Source organism: Peromyscus leucopus, chromosome 1 (genome assembly GCF_004664715.2).
Source record: "Peromyscus leucopus breed LL Stock chromosome 1, UCI_PerLeu_2.1, whole genome shotgun sequence".
Taxonomy (NCBI): Eukaryota; Metazoa; Chordata; class Mammalia; order Rodentia; family Cricetidae; genus Peromyscus; species Peromyscus leucopus.
Window position 1 is genome coordinate 188,360,084 of NC_051063.1, and position 24,948 is coordinate 188,385,031.

The following is a 24,948-nucleotide window of genomic DNA, read 5'->3' on the forward strand; positions in this document are numbered from 1 at the left end:
TTAAACATTGTATATGTCACATGCAGCCGATTTCAAAGAGGTTAAAGAACAATAACTTGCTATGTACATCCAGAGTACGAAAATTTAATTCCCAGTTACTTGATAGAGACTGAAACATGAAATCATGTATAGGGAGCTAGATGAAATCTATTTCTAGAATTAGTACTATGTATAACCATTATTGATTATATATATATGCATATATATATCAAATTTTGTGATAATATTCATACCTTAAAGTTTTAGAGTCAAAATAAAATCAAAGGATTATGAGATTAGCATAATAGTATAATATAGCAATAGAATAGTCCCTAATTTTGGTTTTTCTTCTGTTCAATATCAGGTGGCTCTATGACATGAGACAGAGATTTTGGATTTTACTTTAACAAACATGCTTGGGCTTAGAGAAGGAGAAAGCCACACTCCTACTCCAAAGCCAGCTTTAAATTTTAATTGAACTGGGACTATAAAAAGACCATTTGCATTTTATGTTGATAGATAATTGCAGAAACAAACATTTGAGAAGATTTATGAAATTTTATCCGGTTGGAGATGTGATATACCAATAGGACAATTTACTCTTTTTTTCTGGGACATTTTCTCTGGATGATTCATTCTTTTCTACAGATGTCTCATTTGTCCAGTGGTTCTTCAGATTCCTTAGCTGATTATCTTCATTCTCCTGGAAGACAAAAACAAAAGCCTTCCCAAACCCTAATTTTGGGAGGTTCCTTCTCGGCAAGTGATATCTGATCACATTAAAAGCATTTGTTAGATTTATAGGTTAGTTTTAGATTCAACGGCCGCATTGATGAACTGTCATCTCTTCTAATTAAGAGGTCTCTCTTGTTCAAATCGAACCTTTATCAATTTTGATGGTATCCATAGCTTATTTTCTCCTGTAGAAACAAAAGCAAAATCTTGTCCCTAACGTAACACATGTCCTGGTTTCCATTCTGAGATCAGCACATCTTTAAAGTATACAGGCTGATTTAATTCTGTAGTGTTTTTTTTCTATTATCCAATGTCTCTCTGCAGCTGTTGTTCTATTCTCATTAGCATTTAGAAAATTCAAAGTTAATAAAGCATTATGTAATCTATTTCTAAGGGTCTTTATTACCCCTTTCTGTTAATTTAGCATATCTTTACAGTTCAATTTGATCTTTCTATAACTGCTTGCTCTGTAGGATTGTGTGGTATACCTGTAATATGCTGTATATTGTACTAAGCAAAAAAACTGTTTCATTTTACTAGAGACATGCTAGAGCATTGTCAGTCTTAATTTATACAAGTATACCCATGATGACCATAACTTCTAACACATGAGTGATTACAGAATCAGCCTTTTCAGAACTCAAAGCAGTTGCCCATTGAAATCCTGAATATGTATCTATGGTATGGTGTACATATTTTAATATTCCAAGTTCTGCAAAATTAAACACATCCATCTGCCAGATTTCATTTCTTTGAGTATCCATTGGGTTACTACCTGCAGGTAGTGGCGTTTTGGTTGTATAAAGAACAAGTAGGACATTTCCTTATAAGTAGGACACTTCTTTATAGTTTCCTTGGCTTCTTGCCAAGTACTAGAAAAACAATTTTTCAAACCTGTGCTATTGGCACGATTTTTTTTTAATGAAACTGAGGCATCCAGCCCATCTCCTATCAATAGTTATCAATTTCATTATTACCTTGTGCTAAAAGGCCTGGCAGGTCCATAAGGGACCAGATGTATCTTATATATAAGTGATGATTTCTATTTCTGAATATTTCTTGATTTCATATGAATAAAATCACAAAGTTAATTCTTACTCGTCAGGAATAAATTCAGCAGTTTCAATGTGTAAAATAACTTTTTCTGCATACTGAGAGTCAGTAACTATGTTAAGACTTTCCATAAAATATATTAGTACCATCAGAATACCATATAATTCTCACTTTTGGACAGTATCATAAGGAATTTGAGCCACTTTACTTAAAGTTCCTGATTTATAAGCTGTCTCTCCTGATTTGTTTGCATCAGTATAAAATATAGATGCTCCAAATGTTGGTGTTCCCCATAAAATATGAGGAAGGATCCAGTCAGTTTTCTTTATAAATTCAATTCTCTTGCTTTGGGGATATTTGTTGTTAATCTCACCCCAACCCCAAAAAAATTACTGCAAGCTCTTTGCCAGTGTTCACTTGCTGCTCATAATTTGTCAATTTCATCATTAGTAAAAGGTACTACAATGTCTGCAGGGTCTATTCTTGCTAATTGATGAAGTCTCAATTTTCCTTTTAGAATTAACTCAGATCTTTCCACAAAAGTTTTTAATTTTACTCTATTTATGTGGTAAAAAAAAAATATCCATTCTAAGATAATATATTCCCTCTGTATTAATATTCCTGTAGGAGAATGCATTGAGAATAAAATAACCAGAATGCAATCAAGCTCTGAATCCAAATGATCCACATGTGCATTCTATAATTTCTTTTCCACCAAAGCACATTCTCTCTCAGCATCAGCTGATAATTCTCTTAGACTAATTAAGTCCTTGTAACCTTTGAAGGTTTGAAACAAATTAATCAGTTCTTGATTTTTTACTCCAGTAGTGGGCCATAGATGAGCAATGTCTCCCAGCAATCTTTGAAAGTCATTAAGAGTCCACAATTGATCTCTCCTAATTTGCACCTTTTGGGGCCTAGTTTTTTGTAGGCCTATTTTATATCCCAAGTAATTAATACAATCTCCTCTTTGTATTTTTTCAGGAGCAATTTTTAATCTCCAACAAGGCAAATTTTTCTTTACTTCTTCAAACATTCTTTCTAAGGTATCTGCATTTGAAGCAGCTAGTAAAGTGTCATCCACATAATTAGGTAAATTATAGATTGAGAAAATTGCTTATGTATCATTTCCGATGGCTGTCATACAAAATACTGGCACAGGGTGGGGCTATTTAACATTCCCTGTGGGAAAACCTTCCATTGATATCACTTAACAGGCTGAGAATTGTTGTAAATAGGCACTATGAAGGCATATTTTTCCTCTGTATTTTTCTTGTAAAGGTATAATGAAGAAACAATCTTTTAAATCAATAAACATAAGAGGCCATCTTTTAGGTAATAGAGAAGGCAAAGGAATTCCAGACTGTGGAAAGCCCATTGGCTGAATCACCTTATTAACAGCTCTTAGATCTGTTATCATTCTCCATTTTCTAGATTTCTTTTTAATAATTAATACAGGAGAATTCCAAGGGCTGGTTGATTCTTGAATATGCTGCGCATTTAACTGCTTCTGTAGCAGGTGTTCTAAGGTCTTCAGTTTCTTTGATGTTAAAGGCCATTGCTCAACCCGTACAGGTTTGTGTGTCAACCATTATAAAGGTAGGGCTGTTGGTGCCTTTGAAAGAACAGCAGCTGTTGTACTCTGTTCTTGTACAATCTGAATGGTCAGTGACTATTTTTTAAAATATTTTCTAATATTTTTCTGAGAAACATGTTAATTTATGTGTTGTTTCTGAAATTGGAGGAATGTTAATTTGAGTATTCCATCAGTGTGACAAATTACATCCTCATAAATTCATTGCTATGTTAGCTACATATGGCTTTCATTTTCCTCTCTGTCCTTCTGTCCCTATACATTAGACCCATCTCACACTCTATTTTATCTGAGATAATGTTCCAATAACTAAAAGCTGAACATTTACCTCATGAAGAGGCCAATTTGAATGCCAAGATTCTACTGCAATTATTGTTACATCCACACGTGTCTTCAATAGCAATTTCATTTGTTTGTATTTTAAATTTTTGTCTATGTTTTTTATAGAAGTTTGCCAAAATATTTGCTTTACAATTTCTCCTGAATTTTTTGTTCTCTCTTCTATAACTGTTCTATCATCCAGAGTGGTGTGGTTTTTTACAATAGGCATTACGTTTTTTAATGGCTCTGAGAAGGAGTTTTCTCCAGAAAAGGACTGAACCAAATGTTACATGAGGGACTGCAAGAGGCCCCTCAAGGTATTTCCAGATGGCAAACGATTACCTTGACTGTCTCTTGTTGAACTACATTTATTAGTCCAATGTCTGCCCTTGCCACACCTGCATACTCCAGAGGGTAAGGGCATTCTGTTAAGATTATTCTAGCTGGGCGTTGGTGGCGCACGCCTTTAATCCCAGCACTCGGGAGGCAGAGCCAGGAGGATCTCTGTGAGTTTGAGGCCAGCCTGGGCTACCAAGTGAGCTCCAGGAAAGGCGCAAAGCTGCACAGAGAAACCCTGTCTCGAAAAACCAAAAAAAAAAAAAAAAAAAAAAAAATTATTCTAAGAAAAATCATTGTTTCTAGGAATGCCCTGTTTACAATCTCTTTTTAGGTGACCTCATTTACGGTGACCTCATTTACTGCAATTGAAACACCTGACATTTTGATTTTTCTTCAAACCTCTACAAATCATCTCTCCTACCCAAGTATCATCATGGTTATGAGATTCAATATTGACTGTATCTTAGATCAATTCTGCTAAGGGTGATGATTTTGCCTTTAACAGCCTACTTACCCCTTTGCATTGTACATTAGCATTTTTAAAAGCCAGATTCAATTATTATTTGTCTAGCTTCTGAATTTATTGCTGAAGTCAATCTTTGTAAGAAATCAGTAAAGGTTCCTTTTGGTCCCTGCATAACTTTAGTAATGAGTATGTTTTCTTTCCTACTTCTTCAATTATGTCCCAAGAATTCAAGGCCACTGTGTGGCATAAAGCCAGAGTGTGGTCATCATATAGAGATTGCCTTTGTAGCATAACCTCCCTCTCCAAGAAGTTGCTCTTGGGAAAGTTCCATACCTCTAGCCCTACTTCCTTGTTCAATGGTCTTAGTCTCATCTTTCCATCAGGTCCTCCACTGTAATTGAGTATCAGGCTCCAAGGCTTCTGTAACCAAGTTGACCATGAGTTTAACACCTGCTTCACAAAAGGTGAATGCATGCCATATAAGAGTATCATTTCCTTGAATCTCCATAAATCTGTCAATTCCACAGGAGTCCATTCAGCTCTTACACAGCCTTGGGGATATCTATCATTTGGCAATTCCTGTAAGGTTACTGGATAAATTAAAGTTGGTTGTTTGAAAACCTTAGGCTGTTCCTCTCTAACCTTATAATGCAATTCTGAGATTGGTTCTCTTTTAAATTTGTCTGTCTGGATCTGAATATCTCTATGATATGCTTTAATAATTTTTTCTAAAACTTTTATCTTAGCATTCATATTAACCAACTTTTTTAGTGATAAAACAAAAATGATAAAACCTATAATGTTTATAATAGACATTATGTAAATTCCATCTAAATTGATCATCATCTTATTTAATTGTTCCATTTCAAACTCTCCAGCATATTATACAGAGACCTAACTCCCTCCATTGTAATAGTGTTTCTCATTTTTTAATGTGGTAAAACCTCTCCCTTTTAACTAATTCCCCCCTTTAAGAATCCCAATTGTTTTACCTAATCTGCAGACAATGATGGTGAGGATGTGAGGTTGATGACTTCTTCGTAGAACGTTAGAAGCCTGAGCAGGATTTCAAGGCAGCTACCTAGTTCTGCAGCAATTTGAGGAGGGGTTCCAGAGAAAGCCCCCAACTCACTGGGAGAGGGAAAACACTGTCTGAAAAATGCATACAATGGATCATCTTCAGGAAGAACAGCAAGGAGGAAGGTGCCTAAAAGCAGAGCTGGCTGGTTATGAGGGGCTAACTCCAGCAGTGTTTGGATCCCAAATACCTGTGGAGTTTGCTGCACGGAGCTTGGGAAAAGAAAGGAAAACCTAGCAGGGAGATAGTGACTCTGGTCGAGTGCAGCTCCAACCTGTACCAGTGGCTGCAAAGCCACAAGCAAGCAGCTTTTCTGTGAATTCATGCCCCAAAAGCTGGACACCAGATATAGCATGAGTTCTAACTGTTCTTAATAATAAAAACCCGGAGTCAAAAAAAATGGGTAAATGCTGAACGATCAGAGAAGTAATGGAGCTAGCCAAAGTCACCTCTTACCTCCATGACTTCTCACACTGAAAATGGGGCTGAGCTCCTGTCTCCACCTGCCTTATATTCCTCTCTCAGGCCAGCCATATCACTTCTTGTCTCCTGTCTCTACAGACATCCAGACCTCTATGGTTAACTAATGGCTAGCTCCACCCTCTGATTTTCAGGCAAGCTTTCTTTGTTGGAGCACAAGCAAAATATCACCACTGCTGACCGTGATGGAACACATAGGAAAAGCCAGTAAATTCTACATCCTGATGGGTATAAATTTAATTATAATTTGGCACAGATGTTGTGTTTTTGTGATTAAATACTTGATGAATGAACGTTCAGGGACACAGTCAGCTCCAAGGTCTGTACAGTTGTCCCAGACCACTCCATTTTTTGCTGCTCAATTTAAAAATTGCTTTATGTGGACTCTTGTACCTGCTTATCTAGTTTCAGACTCTCAGAACCAACAATTTGTGTTCTATTATAGTCTAAAATTATTTTAGTTGCTACATCGTAACTGTAATTTTGCTACTATTATGAATTATAACGTAATATCTAATGTCTAATATGCCAGATGTCTGATATGAAACCCCAAAGGGGTCCTGATACAAGAGTTGATTGTCACTCTTGTGAAATATTTCATCCTGCAGAGAAGCTCCCAAAGCTCAGAAATACACAAATTAATAGCTTCGGGAAGTCACAGAAACTGGCAAGATTCGCTAGTGCCCTCCTCCCTCAAGCATGCATAATCAGTAAGGACTACTGACACTGTCAGACAAGCTGAGCTGCACAAAAGCAGCTCAGACCTGCCATGAAGCAGACACAGCCAAGCTGACTGGAACAGACAAGATAGACAGGCTACCTAGAGGAGGTAGTGGGTGACTTAAAAGACACTTCCAATCATTCTTGAGCTGCCTGCAAGCTGTGCAGGGATTCCTAGGTTTTCAGCTTCATTAGCCATCACCCTCACAGGATGATGCAGCTGTCATTGAGTCCTCTGTGCTACTAAAGTAACACCTCACCCACACTCTTGTAACTCAGCCCATTAAAACTCACTAGTCGATTTGACTTTAGAGAAGACTCAGTAGTTGAGAGCACTGTGTGCTCTTTCAGAAGACTCACTTTGAATTACCAGCACCCTCACATGGGCACTCAATCTATAACCTCAACTCCAGGGCATCCAATGCTCTCCTCTGGCCACATTGAGCACCAGGGAAACACATGGAACACAGACATGCATGGAGACAAAACAGCTCTAATTAAGAAAATGAACAGAAACCTCATTAGTTCACCAACTTAGACTTTGTTGGTTCCCAGCTTTGATTTGTCACTGGTCCCTCAACTGTGATAAGTAGATGTTGTCATTGTTTCCATAGGAATAGTGTCACACATCAGTGCTTTGTGTCACACTGTAGTTTTCTTTCTTTCACTTATTCATTATTGGGGGCATATCTAGACTGATTTCAAAAGTTGATTTCTAGTTCTCCTGACAACAGCAGTGTGTGACCTCCTTTCCCCACATGTATGCTAACATCAGTTATCATTTCTATTCCTGATGATTGACATTGTATCAAGGGCATTATGGAAGTTTAATGGAGTCCTAGTCTGCATTTCCCTGATAGGTATATAACATTTTTTTATTACTCTTGGTTTCAGTTTGGGTTTGTGGTTGTGTTCATTTCCTTTTTGTTTTTCTTTTTTTTTTTTTTTTACATTTTTAATTGGAATTGTGATATTATTAGAACATTTCTCCATTCACTTTCCTCCAGACAGATCCTCCCATATACCATTGCTGCTGACTTTCAAATTCATGACATCTTTTTCATTAAATGTTATTGCATACATATATGTCTATGTGTATATATACATATTTGTAAATAAACAACTCAACACATATGTTACTTGTATGCATGTCTTCAATGCTGACTATTTGGCATTGAATAACCAGCTGGTGTGCTCTTCCCTGGAGGAAACTAGTTCTCCTGCTCCCACCATCCCCCAGTTGTCTGTAGTTCTCTGTGTAAGGTTAAGGCAGCGTGGGCTTTTCCCCATCCACTTTGGCATTCCCCTTGTTCTTATCCTTGTCCAGCTCACATTGAGGAAGTCATGTTGGTGAGATTTTTATAGACAAAGTTTCTGGCATTGCTAGGTGTGATGGTTATTCTTGGTTGTCAACTTGACTACATCTGGAATGAATTGGAATGAAAAAATGAAGGGCACACCAGTGAAATTATTTTTGCTTGTTTTGAAGGGACTGAATCCACTTCTAGTCTGGAACTTGGACATAGGAAGACAAGTGCCATTAACCCACATCTTGAGGCTGAAGGACACACACACCTTTGATCAGGATAGAGAGGCTGGGCCACACCTTCTGCAGGAAGACTATATAAGGACATAGAAATAGGAAACATTTGCTCATTGCCTGTTTTGTTGGCTCATTTTCTTGCTAACACATCTAGTGTTCACATTCCTTCACCAGCATTGGAGTCTACTTCTTTGGGATTCTAACATATACTGAAAACCAGCCAAGACATCCAGCTTTGTGGATTAAGCAACTACAGGATTTTTAGACTTTCTGTTACAACCAGCCATTGTTGAATTAACTGGAAAGCAGCCTGTAAGTCATTCCAATAAATCCCCATTATACATATTCATTCTATAAGTTCTGTTACAGTAGAGAACCCTGACTAATACACTAGGAGACACACCTCACAGACAACTCCTTGGTCCTTTGCCTCTTTTAATCTTTATACCCCCACTTCAAAAATGGTGCTTGAACCTTAGTGACAGGAGTGTTTTACAGAGGTACCCGGTGGGCCTGGGTTCCACAACTCTGCATTTTCATTATTTCTGGATTTTTGCTGTGGTCTCTGTTAAAAAGAGATATTACCTTGATGAGGAATGAAAACTAAGCTTACCTGTGGGTATAAGGAGAGATTGTGGTGCTTTAGTAAAGTGGTGGTTGTTTCTTATCCTCCAAGAGCCAAGTCTTCACCAGCACCTGTAGGTAGCTAGATTTCCAGTACCACTCATGATTTCTCCTTTGTTAAGAGGATCTTAAGTCTAATGAAACAAATGTTGGTTACCACCAAGGTATGCTTGCCACTACTGCATTCTTAGGGTACTGTTTCAAGATGACAGTTGATGTGGTTCATAGGCATCATAGCTGGCTGGGACTGTTGGTTGGCTCCCACCTTTGGAAGCTTGCATGGTACTTCTGGTATCATGAAAGCAATTCCTCAAGGAGCAGTTTAATTTATCTTGAGACAAGAGCTCCTTATTTCCAGCTGTCTGAGACTCACTATGTAGAGCTTGCTGGCCTTGAACTCAGAGTTCCCCTTGCCCATGCCTCTTGAATGTTGGGTTAAAAGGCTTGCCTGACATTGGCCAACTATACATAATAACTTTTCATTATCAGTCTTTTTGTTTGTTTGTTCTTTTTTTTTTTTTTTTTTTTTTTTTTGGTTTTTCGAGACAGGGTTTCTCTGTGTAGCTTTGCGCCTTTCCTGGAACTCACTTTGGAGACCAGGCTGGCCTCGAACTCACAGAGATTCGCCTGCCTCTGCCTCCCGAGTGCTGGGATTAAAGGCGTGCGCCACCACCGCTCGGCTTGTTTGTTTGTTCTTTGGAGACAGGATTTTGCTGTGTAGCCTTTGCTGACCTGGATCTCACTCTGTAGACCAGGCTGGCCTTGAACTCACAGGGATCTGCTTGCCTCTACCTCCTGAGTGCTGGGATTAAAGGTGTGTGCTGCTACCACCTGGCTTGTTATCATATCTTGACAATTAATTACCCAAGGTAACTGCACAGCCTACATGGTAGAAATGAGTGATCAAGTGGATCTTTTGTTAACTGACATTAAAGACACCAGTTATACTAAATTAGAACGCTAATTGAAATGGATGAATATAACACACCAGGTGAATATAACATACCAAATTTAAACAACATGAAATAAATACGGTAAACAGAACTAAAAGTAGCAATAAAACTAAAGCAGCTGTAAAATGCCATCCTTAAAACAACCCCATGACCAGACTGACAGGATTCTGTCAGAACTCCAGAAAAAAGACTCACAGCAAAGCTGATACTTATAATACTTCTTGACACAAAAAAGGAAGACTTCCTGACTCTGAGGTTATATCAGACAATGAGCTGAGCATGGTAGCACACACCACGTTCTAGAGGAAGAGGTAGGTGGATCTCAGTGAGTTTGAGGCCAGCCAGGTCTTCAAAGTGAGTTCCAGACAAGCCAGGGCTGTTACACAGAGAAACCCTGTCTTGGGGAGAAAAAAGCTAGAAAAATAAATAAATGAGCAGGGCGTTGGTGGCGCACGCCTTTAATCCCAGCACTCGGGAGGCAGAGCCAGGCGGATCTCTGTGAGTTCGAGGCCAGCCTGGGCTACCAAGTGAGCTCCAGGAAAGGCGCAAAGCTACACAGAGAAACCCTGTCTCAAAAAAAAAAAAAAAAAAAAAAAAAAAAAACCCAAAAAAATAAATAAATGAATGAATGAATAATAAATAAATAAATAAATAGATAGATAAATAAATAAATAAATAAATAAGTAAATAAATAAATAAATAAATCCACCAGATAATAATACAACCAAAAAAGAAACTACAGATTGATGCATTCAAAACTTTTTTGAGCTCGGAAGGATGGCAAATGCCTTTAATTCCACCACTCCTGAGGAAGGGGCTGGCTGATCCCTGGAACTTCAAGGCCACCCTGGTTTACTCTTTAAAAAAGCTGGGTCCTTGGCTGGGCGGTGGTGGCGCACACCTTTAATCCCAGCACTCGGAAGGCAGAGCCAGGCGGATCTCTGTGAGTTCGAGGCCAGCCTGGGCTACCAAGTGAGCTCCAGGAAAGGTGCAAAGCTACACAAGAGAAACCCTGTCTGGGGGGGGGGGGGGAGCTGGGTCCAAGACTGTCTTGGTTACACAGAGAAACTCTATTGAAAAAAAAACAAACCTATTATTAGCTATTTCACACTCACACAGATACACACAAAAAAACACACAGAGTCTGTGTGTGTTTGTGCATGCAAGTCAAATACTGCCCACTCTCTCTCCTACCTCTCCACTATCGTGGTCCACAATTCCAACAAATTTCTCTGTTATGTTCATCTCTATTAATTTTGCTTGGGATCCCCTGAGATTATCCAGGGCCATCTGTGAGACTGTGGGTTTAGAGCTATGTGTTGGAGTCTGGTGGGCTCAGCAGAGGACTACAGCTAAAGGCAGAGATTCTTCTTCTACAATCCATCCATTACCAATATTTGAGAAGTAAAGGGCGTGCTCTATGAGCCTTTCCCTTTCCTAGACTGATTGTGGTCTAGTGTGAGGTCCATGCAGGTCAGTACAGCAGCTGTTGGTTACTGATTACAACAGCTGTATGGAATCTGGACAACAGCATGTCTTAGCCCTTCCTCCTCTTTCCCTTCTTATTCCCTCTCCTCCTCCTCTTCCTTCATGTTCCCAGACACATAGATGGGAGGTAACTGAGCTTTTTCGACCTGCGACCACATACCTCCCTTATTTTCTGCATGTGGGACAGCAAGAGTCTCTGCATTCACCATTGCATTAAAAAATAATTTCTATATTTTATCTAAAAACCACCTTTAGCGTCTGAGTCACAGAAGACTAACTTGTTTCTGAGTTAGGAAAATGACTAGACCACCATCTAGTGCTGAGAGCAGTACAGCGCAAAACGAATTCGGCCCTGGGCTGTTAGCAACAGAGTGCCCACTGACTTCTGGAGAATCCTTTGTCTTTTCAAAACCCAAGTTCCTGAAATGTCTCTCCCCAAGTCACAACTGCAGTATTTGGTTTTGATTTGTTATATTTGTGTCAGCGATGGGACGTTGGCATCTAATTTACCCTGTTATCCTTTGGTGTAAGTATGTAGACCAGGTAGTCAAGTCGAGGTTAGGCTGCCTGTCTTTTATCCGAAGGGTTCAGAACTCACTGTGGGGGTCAGATACCGGGGTGCAGCGTCCTCCTAGGTGCAGTTCTGGTCTAGGCTGGCAGCGAGCATGTGGGGAGGCTGTGCAGAGCAGGTCCAGGGCAGCCTGACAGCTGGAGCTGTGTGGAAGGCAACCTGAGACCGAGTGGGAGGGAAGGTTCAGTGGGGCGGGGACACTCACCCGGAAAGAGCAATTGGGAGGGTGTTGGATCTTAGGTGGGTGGAAGTGGGAGGATTTAGAGGAGTGACGAAAACGGAAGCTGTGAAACCTAGTGAAAGAGGACTAGGAAGTGGACAGAAGAGCCAAAGCCAGAAGTAGCAATTGCCGGCTCCTTGTCGTTGCTCCGGGTCCTGCACGGTCGGGGATTGCATGGTGCAGACCTGGGAGCGGAGGACACGGCGGAGTCTCGCGGGGACACGAAACCTCCCCGGAGCCGCAGTCGCCGCGCGGGGCGGCCTGGGAAAGTCACCAGTCAGCAGCGCAGTGGCGGGAACCGCAGCCCGGCGGCCCTGGAACCTCCCAGGTCAGAGGAGCTGCGGGGCTGGGACACGGGAGGGAAGGGACCGGGGGTGCGAGCAGTTTCTCTGCTGTTCATAAGGAAGCCGGCTCAGAAATTTTGCTGTGGGTGTCTTCCCTTGGCGATAAATTTCAGATAATGTTAACTGGAACAATCCTGATGGTTTTTTCATTGATCTTCTGATTGCCAAAATATTCTCAGAAAAACAACCCACTAGAATATCTGAATTTATGTGTTGATATTTGTAAACACGGTTCTCTTTTATTATGGTGGAAAAGACAAATTTACATTCATCCACTCCAACTATCGTGTTAAACCACTTCGCTGTTCAAGAGAATGGCACATAGAACTAGGGATTTGGCATTCTCAGAGAGCTTTTATATATTTGTCATGAAATGAATGCCTGCAAATTAAATTGAATTCAAAATTATATTTTTGCGAGTTCCATAGATATGGTTGTAAACATTAACATTTAAAAGTAAACTTTTTGTCTGCCATTAAATTTTCATCTGACACGTATACACTTTGTGATGTAAATAGAGCGTTTTGAAAAGTGTCTTTGACAGGTTTGGTGGCACACACCTTTAATCCCACCACAGGGGAGGCAGAGGCAGGTGGACCTCAGTGTGTTAGAGGTCAGCCTGGTCTACCTAACAAGTTCCAGGAGAGCCAGAGCTTCATGGTGAGACCCTGTCTCAAAAAAAGAAAAGAAAAGAAAACAGCAATGTGTATGTATTTTTGTGCTGATTTGTTAGTGTGCAACTTAGAGCCTGGGAAAGCACAGTATACTTTCTTGCCTATTAGGTCACAGTATTTTCACAGTTAGAAAAGTCGTTATCAGCCATATGGTGGTGATGGCACACTCCTTTAATCCCAGCATTTGGGAGGCAGAGGCAGGTGGATCTGGGAGTTCCTTGTCAGCCTGGCCTACAGAGCAAGTTTAAGGAGAGCTGGATCTACACAGTGAAACTCTGTCTCAGGGAGAAAAAAAAAAAGTAAAAAGAAATGGAAAGGTATTATAGTATAGGATAATGTTAGAAAGCAGCTTTTGAATAATTACAATAACTTATCTACATAAGAAAAAAATGTCTAGAGGAATCTTTTCCCTCCTTGGTTAAAGAAAAGCACTCTGTCCACGGACACATGACCAAACTGTTATTTTTGGTTCTTGTGTTTGCTGTGTTTGAGTCCTGAATTCATTGTGTTGCTCTCTCTGGATCAAAACTCACTTTGTAGTCCAGGCTGGACTCAAACTTACCCCGTTCCACCCACATCTGTCTCCCCAGTGTTCAAACTGCTGTGTTTCATTTTGTGGTCTGTTGACAGGCAGCGGTGTGACTGGGGACTTCTCCCAGGAGGAGGGGCCATGCCTGGACCCTGCTCTGAGGGCTTTGTGCAGAGACTGGATGTTGCAGAATTGCAGCAGTCTGGTTTCTGTGGGTGAGAACAGTTTGCCTGCAGTCTCCCTTGCTCCTTCTTAGGGTTTCTTGGCAAATTGCTCTGCAAGTGTCTGTCCATTTGAGAGGTGTAAGGCTTCTATCATATTGGGTCTGTTATAAATTCAGAGTGTCAGTAGTGTGTGATATTCTCATCCCAATCATTCAGTTCCATTTCTGTCCCTGAGATTTGACTGAGGTGTGATTGGAAGTGGCATTCAAGTTACTCTACTAACTGAAAATGCTTTCTAAATATTATCAGTATTCTGACCCTGCATGACAATTGAGGAATTACTTGTATAATCCTGTATTTTTTTTTTTCTCTTTACTCAGCACAATACTGTGTAAGAAATCCAGGTGCTTCCTGAACAATCTCTTTCTCACTTGCAGGTCTCACTGATCACCCAGACCTGCTCACCTGTGTAGCAGAACAAAGTGGCCTGGAAGGAGAGAGGAGACAGGAGCTAAGGGTCCAGGTATGGTGAAGATATTGGTGAAGGAGTGGAAAGGGGATCAAGTGAATGTGGAAGTGGGACATGAAATCAGTTTTGCCACATTCTGTTTCACTAGAAATAATTCTGGAGATTTCCACTGAGAACGATCTCAGAAAGATATCCTGCAGTAGGTGTAAAAACAGGTTCTACAGAAGCACTGATACGAGAGGGCAAGTAAAATTGTAACTGAGTATGTTTGTGAGTGATGCTGCCCATGTCTTCATAACAGTATTCATTGATTTTCATTTTTATGATTATAGTGTATTATAAAATAATCAAAATTAATATCTCTAGGTTTATTTATTGTTTTCATAATCCTGTAGCTTTTGAAATTCTAACACATTTCTGTACCTTTTACTGTTAATGTCTCCATTTCTGAAAATAATGCCAATATAGTTTTGGTTTTTTTTTTTTTTTTTGGTTTTTTTTTTTGGTTTTTCGAGACAGGGTTTCTCTGTGTAGCTTTGTGCCTTTCCTGGAGCTCGCTTTGGAGACCAGGCTGGCCTCGAACTCACAGAGATCTGCCTGCCTCTGCCTCCCGAGTGCTGGGACTAAAGGCGTGCGCCACCACCGCCCGGCCGCCAATATAGTTTTATAAGAAATCAGGAACTATATTTACACACTGTTAAACTCCTTTGTGTGCCTCCCAAGTACTGGGAGCAAAGGCATGAGATCCCAAGTGCTGGGATTGAAGGTGTGTGCCACTACTGCCTGGCCTCCATGGCTAGCTAGTGGCTTAGCTCTGCACTCTGATCTTCAGGCAAGCTTTATTTGTTAGATCACAAATAAAATATCACCACAGTAGAGCTTTTAAATATGTACATATTGGCCCTTAAAACTGCTGTTGCACACAGTCTGTTCGATCCATTTGCCTACTTATTGATTATATTATCATTTGCTTCCTTTGTGTTTTTGATAGGTTCTGTATTATCCATTGTAGTATAAATAGATAGCTATTAAGTGTATCTGCTGTATAGACTGTCTCTTCATACTTTTAATTATTACCATTTACCTGGATGTTTCTTATTTTACCCAGTACTATTTGTCTGGTTCTGCTCTTGTTTCAAGTGTTCGCCTTTGTGTTACTCTGCAGGATTCACTGTTTTAGATCATACATGAAGGTTGATGATTCATTATATGGTAGGAGAGATTTGAACCCAGGCTCATGTTTTTATATTGGGATAGATACTTTTCCCAGTGCCACTATTTGAAGAGGGTATCTAATCTGCAACATATATTTGTGGTATTTTGGTGACGTTCACCTGGATATTGCTACTGGGCATGTTCTGGATCTGTTGCTGTATTGGTTGCTCTGATCTGGAATCACACTGGGATAGCTTGAGCATTGAAACATTTTCCTAGGGCTGCTCTGTACCCAGGGAATTTATGTCAACATAAATTCTAGGTTTCTCTGTACTATTTCTGTGAAGGTTATTGTGGGAAGTTTAAATGTCATGAGGTTTGAACTGGTGATATAAACCATCTACCTCTAGGAGGCAACCACGGATAACAGCAATAGCCTAAAATGTTTTGAGAGTCTCTTGGACAGCTGTGACAAACAGCTTCAAAACAGGCTTCTTACACTGGTGTTGGTCATTTTCTTAGAAAATCCGTGGCTCTGGTGGGGAGCATTATCAGGCCAGATGGGGAATTTTCATTTACACTCTAAGTATATATGCATAGTCAGACTTACATGTATTGTAGGCATTTTTCCTAGATGGGTAATATTTAATGAATAGTTGGATTCCTTATGACTGTTTAGAAATCCTTGCCCTCCTTCTTCTGTTTATATCTGTCCCTTCTCCATAGTTAAATCCCTCCCTGTATTTCCATTTCTCCCTTCAGATCTCTTGTTCCCTATTACTCCTGTCTCTATTACTCACCCACACTCCACAATATTCTCTTCTTACTTTCCTGGTTACTGCAGTTACTCCAGGTTGTGTACTCACATCTGAACATTTGGAGCTAGGAACTTCCTATGAGAGAGAACATGAATGCATTGTCTATCTTTCTGGGTCCAGGTAACCTCACTCATATGATCTTTTCTAGGTCCATCCATTTAGCTGCAAAACTCATGATTTCAATGTTCTTTGCAGGTGAATAATATTGCATAGTGTATATGAACCCCATTTTCATTATCCGTCTGTCAATTGGGGACATATAGGTTGTTTCCCTTTTGTAGCTATTGTGAGTAGAGCAGCAGTGAACACGGCTGAGCAAGTATCTGTGAAGTGGGATATTGAATTCATTCAGCAAGTGCCAAGGAGTGGAGCAGTGGGTCATGTGCTATATTAACTTGAGGATTTATTTAATTGAGGATTTTCTATATTGATTTTGAGAGTGGCTAGATATTTTTTTGATGGAGTTCTTACTCTCTGTGCTTTTGCTTTTGATGTTACTGCTGGTTGGATTATTGGGAACATTCCTCTTCCTTCTCTGTGAGAATTATTGCTTTACTGTCTTGCCTATGGATGATTACTTCCCAGTTTTCCTATATTTATCTATTCCTTACATGAAATTTATTATTTCCCATGTTCTCATGGATACTCCCTCTGATTTTCCTGTATTTGCCTTTGATATATTGTCTGCTGTCCTGCTTTGTTGAAATGAATTGTCTTGCTTCATAAATATCTTGAACTACACTTACGTCTTTATCAGTTCTAATATAGATGTAACAATATGGTTGATAGTGACTTTTTTTTTCTCCAAGCTTCAAATGTTGTTCCGTACTCTTCCGGCTTTGGGATCATTGACCAGACACCTGGTGTATTCTGTTGCTTGGGTCTTTTCATATGGTTTAATATTGTTCTGTAAGCTTTCAGTATTAACTTTTGCTTTTTCTTTTTGACCCTTTATATGAAAAGGCAGCAAGTCATCTATTCATTGTTCCTGAAAGAAAAACTCAAAGAAGAGAAACAGAAAGAAATGGCTGATTCTCCAGTAAGCATGTCCCAGGTCAGTGGTCATGTCCACTCTTTGTAGAAATGTTATATATTCAGATATTGCAAGCCTTTAATTTTCTGCTTCTCATAATTTTTTTAATTTTACTATGAAAAGTGTTTAAACAACAAAATCACACATTGAAATTAACCAGACCTAAAGACTATACAACTCAAGGTACTTTTTTAAAAAATAATTTATTTAACTTTATGTGCATTGGTGTGAAGGTGTTATATCTCTTGAAATGGAAGTTACAGTTGTGAGTTGCCATGTGGGTGCTGGGAATTGAACCTGGGTCCTCTGGATGAGCAGCCAGTGCTCCTAACGCCTGAGTCATCTCTCCAGCCCTCTCAATGTACAGTAAGAATAGTCATTGGGAACAGAAGTTCTGGAGCCTCACATGGAATTTTATATTTATATTTTGCTGCAGGCCACAGAAATATATCATAAGAACTCAGCTGGTTATGGCAAAGTCACTACCTGGAGGGATCAGGGAATTCCTCTAGAGGAAGCCAAATCCCAAGGAATTTTTGGTGTTACTTGGCTTGTTATATATCAGCTGTCTTCTGTTATGAAAATCATGTGTGCCTTCATAGTTTTTCCAATTGACTTTTCCCTTAGAAGGGCTAACAGTGTGGACTGATCACTCTCTGGACATACACATTCCAGGTATTTGGAGAACAGCCTCAGGAAAGGCTTTCTCTGGAATCAGATATCTCCCTTGGCCACTTTCAAGGACTAGCAGTAATAACAGTCCACATACAAGTCTCCTGATTTAAGATAAATTCCACAAGGAGACACTGCCTAGGTCAGGTGGACCTTAAGTGATAGCTTTACACAATTTAGCTTGGACCCTCCTTTCATATATATATATATATATATATATATATATATATATATATATATATATATATATATATATATATATATTACTCTCTTTATAGACCTCTAACTCCTTACCTAACCACTTCTAGGAATATTTAGATAACCTTCTGCGCTGACAGCTATGCTCAGCCAGAACCCCAGTTCAAGCCTCCCTGTAATTATCATCATTGGCAGCATCCGGCCAGGTCCATCCCCAGATGGAGGAAAGTACCTTATCAGAGATACCTCTGTACTTTCTAAGAACAGAGTTAAGCATCCAGGCTACCCATTTGAGAAGGCCTGGTGGATGTGCCAATTAAGCTTTGCTTCTTCCTTTCCCAAACCTTAACTCTAGTTCCAGATGTCCCTTTAACTATCACCAAAGGCATCTAGCTGTACACAGGTTGCCTAGCGACTCAGCACACTTTCCCCCACCCTGCAGAAAAAACGGCAGATAGCTTGGACAGATAGGAGCCACAGGAAAAAAGAAGACAGTTTTATTTTCTCCCATTGACCTAGCAACTTATAGATTCTTAACATTTTCTACTAATCACGTTTAAGAGTTTAATAGTTGAGCACATAAGATCCCTCTTCTTAGATATTACCCGAATTTAGCCTTTAGTTTATTCATTTCCCCATTGGTCACTTCCCTTTGGGGTTGCAAATGATAATTAACGATTATTGCCTCTCAATGTGATTCTTATCATCTCTCTGTTTGACCCTGGAAGCCTGGCTTTATATACCAGGACTTCCAGGGCATGGAGAGTCAGAGAAGAGAAAAGAGAATGGAAGAACTAGACGGTTAAGAACTTGCAAGGAACAAACTGAGATGGGGAAGAACTAGATTGAAGGGCTAGAAGTGAGTACCAGAGGAACGAGATGGAAGATGAGGAAGAGCCAGATGGGGAAGTACTAACTAAGTAAGAACAAGCTGAAAAGGACCTTGATGAGGCAGAATTAAGATGAGAGAATTAAGATAGAACTTAGAGGGAGCAATAGATAAGTATAGAGAGAAATCAGGCAAGAAGGGAACTAGGCATGAGAACAGAACTGAAGCTGTGTATATAGGATGTTATGCCAGAGGAATTAAAGCAAGTGGACTACAGAGCTTGGTGTGCTGAGATTCTATTTCCTGAAAATAGTCCTCGCCGTTAGTAGTTCTCTCTCCTGAGCCCCTGGGATGTATAATAGTAAGATATTTTAGCTATTAAATATATTTTTATGAATTTATCTGCTACAAAAAAAGAAAAAAAACTATGACAAAATTAGAACTAGAAAAACACTTAGCTTTATATCCTTTTCATAACTGGTGTCCATTACCTGACAGTATGAAATGCTGTTATACTCATTGTTATTGTTACAGCCAAAATTCTTTGCCTATAAAGCCAGTCATGAATTCTACCTTTCACATCTACTCCCTTCTCTTTATGGAATGGCATTGGACCTAGAGTTTAAACATCCCAACTGAGCCTGATAGACTAGAGTCACGTAAGGTCCAAGTACACACAGGATTGATTTGTGTCAGTGTTTTAGCATGATCTACAGCTACAGCGTTTAAAGCCCATTTTGTCATCATGAATATCCCTTCTGAGACATGTCTGCTGTGATCCTGTGTAACATAAACACTGCATCCATAACAGATAGATAACTGTGTCCAGACCTTAAATGTCTGTTGTTTTGTGTATATGCTTGTAAGACTATTGTGTCAGTCTGCTTTCACAGAGGTGAAAAATCCATTATACAATATGACTATATTAGAAATCTTTTTTAAATATCTTCACTCATCTACATCCCTCCAGGAAAGCACTGTGTCCTGTAAAACATAATCAAACTGTACTTTTTTGTTTTAGGGTCTGTTGACATTCAGGGATGTGACTGTGGACTTTCCCCAGGAGGAGTGGGAATGCCTGGACTCCGCTCAGCGGGCTTTGTACATTGATGTCATGTTGGAGAATTATAGCAACCTGGTCTCTGTGGGTGAGAATATTTTGCTTCTAAAATTCCTAACTAATCCTTTGTGTGTACTGGCATTATAGATTGTAAACTCTGTTAAGCTGTCTTAGAAACAGCAGGAGACTCGGGAAAGTTTGTTAGTAGAAAAGAACTTTTTCATGGAATTTAATTTTTTGTTAACATTTTCTATGTTAGAGGTATCATGCACCCCTCATTTTGGCTCCACAATGCACTCATAAACTTAGTATCCTATAATATTTACACCCATATATTAGAGCTCCATGTCCACCGTTGTACCTGACATGGTTTTAATTGTGAAAAATACTCAAAATGTGCAAACTGAAAATTTTCCATATATATATACATACACACACACACACACACACACACACACACACACACACACACACACATATATATGCTGAAGATTCGACAGGAAATAGCAATTGGGAAATCATTCCTCTACTTTGTGTTCTCTTAATGTACTGAGCCCAGTACTGTGTTAGATGTCTGTCTTCTTTCTAAAAATTCTAGCATGGGTCATGGGCTACCTCAGAAAACACATGGATTATTGTATTGGAAGGTAGGCCTGGTCACCTGTCCGGAGCAAATGAGATTGCCCTGGAATGTGGAGAGGAGAGGGTAGCCACAACCAGGGTGGGCTAGGGAATGAGCAGGACAACAGTGACAGCCTCAAGTGAAAGAGAAAGGAAGAGATAAGGGTGTTCTTGTGATATTCAGTTCCACTTGAAAGGTTTCTTCTTTTTTTTAAAAAAAGATTTTATTATTTATTTATGTAGATGAATGCTCTATCTGCATGTACAACTTTATGCCAGAAGAGGGCATCAGATTCCACTAGAGATAGTTGTGAGCCACCATGTGGTTGAACTCAGGACCTCTGGAAGAGCAGGTGGTGCTCTTAACCACTGAGCCATCTCTCCAGCTTGAAAGGATTCTTGATCATTTAACTTAGTGTAGTGTCCTGGCCCCAGGAAGCATCCTGTCTGTTGTAAATGTTAGAACACGTTGTGTCTTATGCATCTGAATTATGACAATACTAGTACAAAATGCAAATTTATTTGACTGTGCTGACATCAGATTGGAATCTTTTTACAAATGTTAAGTCCAACATGAGTCCATGAAGTATGATTATTTTTTAAACTGACTCACCCACACAACACAATACTTTCTTTTTACTTTTATTGTTACTGCAGTTATTCCAGGTTGTATATTCATATCTGAAGATTTGGAGCTAGGAACTTCCTATGAGAGAAAACATGCAGTGTCTGTCTTTCTGGGTCTGGGTTACCTCACTCATATGATCATTTCTAGGTCCATCCTGGAAAACTCATGATTTCTCACCCATGCCTTCCTTGTATACATATCTTCATATTACATCCTTAATGGAAAACACACAGACACCCTTCTGGAAAATAATCTCAGGAGTCCGTGTACATAGTGGACTTGAGAATAACCCTATGAGGAAAGTTAAGAAACACAGCAGTGTGTGGAGCTCAGACAGTGGAGGGTAGAAATAAGCAATAGCTGTCCATGACAGCCTTGCCTCAAACAATCTAGAGCCTCTGGTGTCTGGCAGAATACTTGGCTTGCATCCATTACTTTTGAAGATCTAATGGGTTTTTCTGCAGAAAAATAAACCCTGCTATGTTTTTACGTAAGACTTATTCTTTAAAGGAATTGGGTCTTCTGTATAGTACTCCTCTTTGCCTATCACTTAGCATGTACAAACCTTGTGAACCTGGGATTGGATTAAACTCCTCTTCATCAATTTCTGAGAAGAAATATTTAAAGATAGAGACATGTATTCTAAATATAATCAATCAATGAGCTCCATCCCAAAGCTAATTGCTAATTCTTCAATTTCCTGATTCATCTTTTGCCATTAGACATTTTCAATAAGGATGAGATATCTGTCATATCACAGACCCTTGAAGACTGTTGTGCTGTTTTTGTGAGAATATATTGAAATACAGTGAAAGAAAAATGTCTAGGTAGTTGCTGGTTGACTTATCTTAAGAGAGAACTTAGAGAGACATTCATTTATCATAAGTTTTTATTGCAACAAGACCTAATAATCTGAACTGTACTCATTTTCAGAGAACTATTGCAAATGTGACCCTATCCATCCACATGTGAAGACTGAAAAGGAGTCTTGTCAGTGTAACGAACTTGGCAAAATGGTTCATCAGTCCTCCAAATGTGCACTTTATAGAACAAGTGAAACTACAGAAAACTCTAATAACTACACATGCAGTAACCACAGGGATGCCTGTGTTGACTCATCAAACCCAGACAGACATGAAAGCATGCACACTGGAGATGACCCTTGCAAATCTAAAGACTGTGAGAAATCTTTAAGTTTGTGTTCCAACCTTACTCAAGATCAGAGACTCTACACTGCAAAGAAGGAGCACAGGCAGGGAGAAGATGATGACTATTTTGCCTCTGCATATAGTGTTTTGCAACAACCAATCTACATTGGAGAGAAACCATACCAGTGTGGTAAATGCAGGAAATGTTTCATTACCACCTCACACCTCATTGTACATCAGAGAATTCATACTGGAAAGAAACCCTACAAGTGCAACCTTTGTGGCAAATCCTATAACCAGTGTGCAAATCTTAGAATACATCAAAGACTTCATACTGGGGAGAAACCTTACAAATGCAAAGAATGTGGAAAGTCATTTCGACAGTCCTCAGCTCTTAAAAGCCATCAGAAAATACATACTGGAGAGAAGCCTTACAAATGTAAGGAATGTAACAAATCCTTTGCCCACCATTCCAGTTTCAGGACACATCAGAAAATCCATACTGCTGAGGAACATTGTAGTTGCCAAGAATGTGGCAAGGTCTTTCATCAGCTTTCACACTTTAGAAGACATTATAGACTCCATAGTGGAGAGAAGCCTTACAAATGCAATGAGTGTGACAGATCCTTTACGCACTACTCATCACTTAGATGGCATCAGAAAACTCATTCTCTAGAAATTTTTTACAAATGCAAAGAATGTGGTAAGCCCTTCCTTGAATTATCACATCTTAAAAGGCATTACAGAATTCATACTGGTGAAAAGCCTTACAAATGTGAGGTGTGTGACAAATCCTTTACTGTGAACTCAACTCTTAAAACACATCAGAAAATTCATACTGGGGAGAAACCTTACAAATGTGTGCAATGTGACAAATCCTTCACCAAGTGCTCACATCTTAGAAGACATCAGAGTGTTCATACTGGAGAGAAACCTTACAAATGTAAGGAATGTGACAAATCTTTTCCTGAGTGCTCAACTCTTAGAGAACATCAGAAAATTCATACTGGAGAGAAACCTTATAAATGTGGAGTATGTGACAAATCCTTCATCCAGCAATCAAATCTTAGAACACATCATAGAGTTCATACTGGAGAGAGACCTTACATATGTAAGGAATGTGGCAAATCTTTAACTACACGCTCGACACTTAGAGCACATCAGAAAATTCATACTGGAGAGAAACTTTACAAATGTATGGAATGTGACAAATCCTTTACCCATAACTCACATCTGAGAACACATCAGAGAATTCACACTGGAGAGAGACCTTACACTTGTCAGGAATGTGACAAATCTTTTACTACATGCTCATATCTTAGAGCACATCAGAAAATCCATACTGGAGAGAAACTCTACAAATGCAAAGACTGTGACATGTCCTTTCTCCGGATTTCTAGTCTTAAAATACATCAGAAAATTCATACTGGAGAGAAACCTTACAAATGCAAAGACTGTGACAAATCCTTTAATCAGGTTTCAAATCTCAGAAGACATCAGAAACTTCATACTGGAGAGAGACCTTACAAATGTCTGCAATGTGACAAGTCCTTTACCCACAAGTCAAATCTTAGAACACATCAGAGAGTTCACACTGGAGAGAGACCTTACAGTTGTAAGGAATGTGACAAATCTTTTACAAGGTGCTCCTATCTCAGAGCACATCAGAAAATTCATACTGGAGAGAAACTTCACAAATGCAAAGACTGTGACATGTCCTATATCCACCTTTCAAATCTTAGAAGACATCAGAGAGTTCACACTGGAGAGAAAAATAATATTGTAAATAATATGACATAGCATTTTTTTTGGTATTCTCTGCTTACAAATTCCAGCAGTATACATAATGGAAGCATAAACTTGTGAAAGCCCTTAATGAAGTTTTAAATCTTAGAAAATATCACAGAATTTATATTAAATTAAAATCTGCAATAGTAGCTATGTGACTTTTTTTTTGTAAATGTGTATGGGTGCTTTGTCTGCAGGTATTTCTGTGCACTAAATGTATGCCTGTTGCCTGTGGGGGCCAGAAGAGGGCATAAGAGTCTCTGAAGCTAGAATTCCAGACAGCTGTAAGCACCTATGTGTGTGTGTTGTGAATTGAGCTCCAGTCCTCCAGAAGAGCAGTCCCATTTATCCAGCCACTGGGAAAGGTGTAATAAAATCATTTCTCAGCCAGGTGGTGGTGCCATATGCCTTTAGTCCCAGCATTGAGGAGGCAGAGGCAGGTGGATACATGTGAGTTTGAGGCCATCCTAATCTACATAGCTAGTTACAGGACAGCCAAGGTTATTACATAATGAAATCCCATCCTCAAAAACAAACAAACAAAACAACCTAAGAACAGTTTATCTTGTTCAGCATTCAAGAATTCATAATAATGCCAGGCTAAGTAGTGCATGCCTTTAATCCCAGTACTTAGTTAGTCTGGAGTCATCTTGG

At 39.4% G+C, this 24,948-nt stretch overlaps 2 protein-coding genes across 3 annotated transcripts in view; both read left to right on the forward strand.

Annotated features, from left to right (window-relative positions):
• The window catches only part of LOC114683966 (zinc finger protein 729-like), a 279,247-nt gene that overhangs the window by 148,593 nt on the left and 105,706 nt on the right, over positions 1-24,948 (forward strand). The window lies entirely within an intron of this gene.
• On the forward strand, positions 12,223-24,749 carry LOC114683968 (zinc finger protein 54-like). Of its 2 annotated transcripts, XM_037202601.1 has the most exons (5): positions 12,223-12,492; positions 14,313-14,398; positions 17,281-17,371; positions 20,071-20,197; positions 22,292-24,749. In XM_037202601.1, exons 3-5 carry the CDS (start codon positions 17,342-17,344, stop codon positions 24,304-24,306), a joined length of 2,172 nt encoding a protein of 723 aa, XP_037058496.1. In that variant the 5' UTR covers positions 12,223-12,492; positions 14,313-14,398; positions 17,281-17,341; the 3' UTR covers positions 24,307-24,749. The 2 variants fall into 2 exon arrangements, with proteins under 2 accessions (XP_037058496.1, XP_037058493.1); XM_037202598.1 differs by lacking the exons at positions 12,223-12,492; positions 14,313-14,398 and having other exon boundaries at positions 15,324-17,371.